This window comes from Nematolebias whitei, chromosome 21, assembly GCF_014905685.2.
Source record: "Nematolebias whitei isolate Nwh7 chromosome 21, NemWhi1, whole genome shotgun sequence".
Classification (NCBI taxonomy): Eukaryota; Metazoa; Chordata; class Actinopteri; order Cyprinodontiformes; family Rivulidae; genus Nematolebias; species Nematolebias whitei.
The window spans coordinates 29,232,099-29,234,458 of NC_056518.1; the positions used below are offsets into that span (position 1 = coordinate 29,232,099).

General features: G+C 49.4%; 1 protein-coding gene across 1 annotated transcript in view; it reads left to right on the forward strand.

The window, feature by feature from the left end:
* The window catches only part of foxa1 (forkhead box A1), a 3,420-nt gene extending 1,364 nt beyond the window's left edge, over positions 1-2,056 (forward strand). The window contains exon 2 of the mRNA XM_037694599.1: positions 902-2,056. Within this exon, the coding sequence (XP_037550527.1) occupies positions 902-2,056 (1,155 nt within the window). The remainder of the gene's footprint in view (positions 1-901) is intronic.
* Positions 2,057-2,360: the final 304 nt, after the last annotated feature.

Here is a 2,360-nt window from a genome sequence, read left to right on the forward strand (position 1 = left end):
TGTGAGCAGATGTGCACGCATGAACACATCAACATTGAAACAGATCAGCAGCAACATGAAACAGATCAGCAGCAACATGATATGGTTTTTCACAGTGATTATTCTAGTTAGAGATTCATGAGTCTAACAGCCTCAGGGTAGAAGCTGTTCCTCAGTCTAGTGGTTCTACACTTAATGTTCCTCAACCTCCTTCCTGAGGGGAGTGGGGCAAAAAGTGTGTGTGCTGGGTGAGTGTGGTCCTTCATGATAATAATAATAATAATAATGAACTGATAACTTGTTTACTACTAACTATTGCCAAATGATGAAATCTGTAATGATTACTGAATAAAACAGATGATGACGGTTTGGAAGGCTTGCTGAAATCATTTATTTGAAATGTTTCATTTATCCTGAAAAGTTTTAAACTTTGAGGATTTTATTAATCATTTTATATATATTTTTATTTAAAACCAAAAATAATAAAATAAACTTAAATCACACTAAACAGATAAAAATAAAAGTTCATAAAAACGTTCTCCAAGGTAAAAAGATAAAATAAAAAAGATATAGCTAAAGTTTTAAATTATAAAAACAATATTTATTTTAATTTTTATTTTAAGTGAATTGTTCTCATTTACAAACATGACGTATCTGTAAAGAATCCACCGGTACTGGTTCTGATCCAACTAAAAACTTCTTTCAAAACGTGAACATTTTAGATGGTTCTGGTTCTGTTTTCAGAGATGATGGACTCTCATCTGGTCCGACTTTCTCTGGTTTTGTTAACAAGCTGCTCTAACCGGGTCTCAGCAGTAGAACTTTTTTCTGCTCATCTTGTTCAGTTTGTACTGTTGTGGGTCACAGATGTGATAAAACGGGTCGTGAGGTTCTGGCCTAACTGGTTCTGGTCTCCCCTCAGGTGTACTCTCCGATGGCAGGCAGCGGGATGGGTTCTGGTCTCGGGATGGCCTCCATGTCAGGCTACATGTCCGGCGGCGGGACCACATCGGGCTCCTTCAACATGTCCTATAACGGTACCGGTCTGAGTCCTTCGTCAGTGGGCGGGGTGGGGGGCTCGGGTCCGGCAGCCATGTCAGGTTTGGGTGGGGGCGTGGCCTCCATGGGCGGGGCTCTGAGTCCCTCAGGTGTGGGCTCGGTGTCGGCTCAGCAGCCCATGGGCCTGAACCCGTACGGAGGCATGAGTCCCACCATGAGCTCCAGCATGGCGTTCGGGGGCGGGGGACTGAACCGGGCCCGGGACAATAAGACCTTCAGACGGAGCTACCCGCACGCCAAACCCCCCTACTCCTACATCTCCCTCATCACCATGGCGATCCAGCAGGCGCCCAGCAAGATGCTGACCCTGAGCGAGATCTACCAGTGGATTATGGACCTGTTCCCGTACTACAGGCAGAACCAGCAGCGCTGGCAGAACTCGATCCGGCACTCGCTGTCCTTCAACGACTGTTTCGTCAAGGTTTCCCGCTCGCCGGACAAACCAGGGAAGGGGTCCTACTGGACCCTGCACCCGGACTCTGGGAACATGTTCGAGAACGGCTGCTACCTGCGGCGCCAGAAAAGGTTCAAGTGCGAGAAGAAAATATCTGGGAAACCGGACAGGAAGGAGCCGATGGGGTCCGGGGGGGCACCGGGAAGGTCTCACCCGGACGTTTCCACCAAGCCTGCTGGACTTCTGGACTCATCTGTACCCTCCTCCAGCCAGGTGGCCTCCCCTGCAGGTCTGGACCTTTCAGAGGGTGTTGGAGACCTGAAGGTGTCCAGTTCTCAGCTGTTGTCTTCACTGTCCTTGCCCCCTCACTCCATGGCCCATGAGACCCCCTTGCACATCAAAGGAGACCCCCACTACTCGTTCAACCACCCGTTCTCCATCAACAACCTGATGTCGTCCTCGGAGCAGCAGCACAAACTGGACCTCAAGGCCTATGAGGCCCTGCAGTACTCCTCCTACAATGGTGGGGGGGTCTCTGGTCTTGGAGGGCGGACCATGGAGCCCCTGGAGGCTTCGTACTACCAGGGGATGTACCCCAGACCCCTCCTGAACAGCTCGTCATAGCCACTGCCGCACTCAGACCCCACTGCATGCAGCTGAACCGGACTTCCTGTCAGACAGGAAGTGTTCTGAGCTGGACTCTCCTGCACTGTGACCGAACCGAGACTTTTGAACTCTGAGCCGATTAAAACTGGTCCCAGGTCTGTGGTCTCCTGTACACGCATACACACACAACTTACTTCAACATGTCAAGAAACTACGTTAAAAGCACCAACGTAGGATCTCTAAAACATTCTGAGAAAAGAGTCGGGCCCAACCAGAATCTGTGAGCTGATTTAAGTCCAGAACCAGGGATGAGATCTTCATC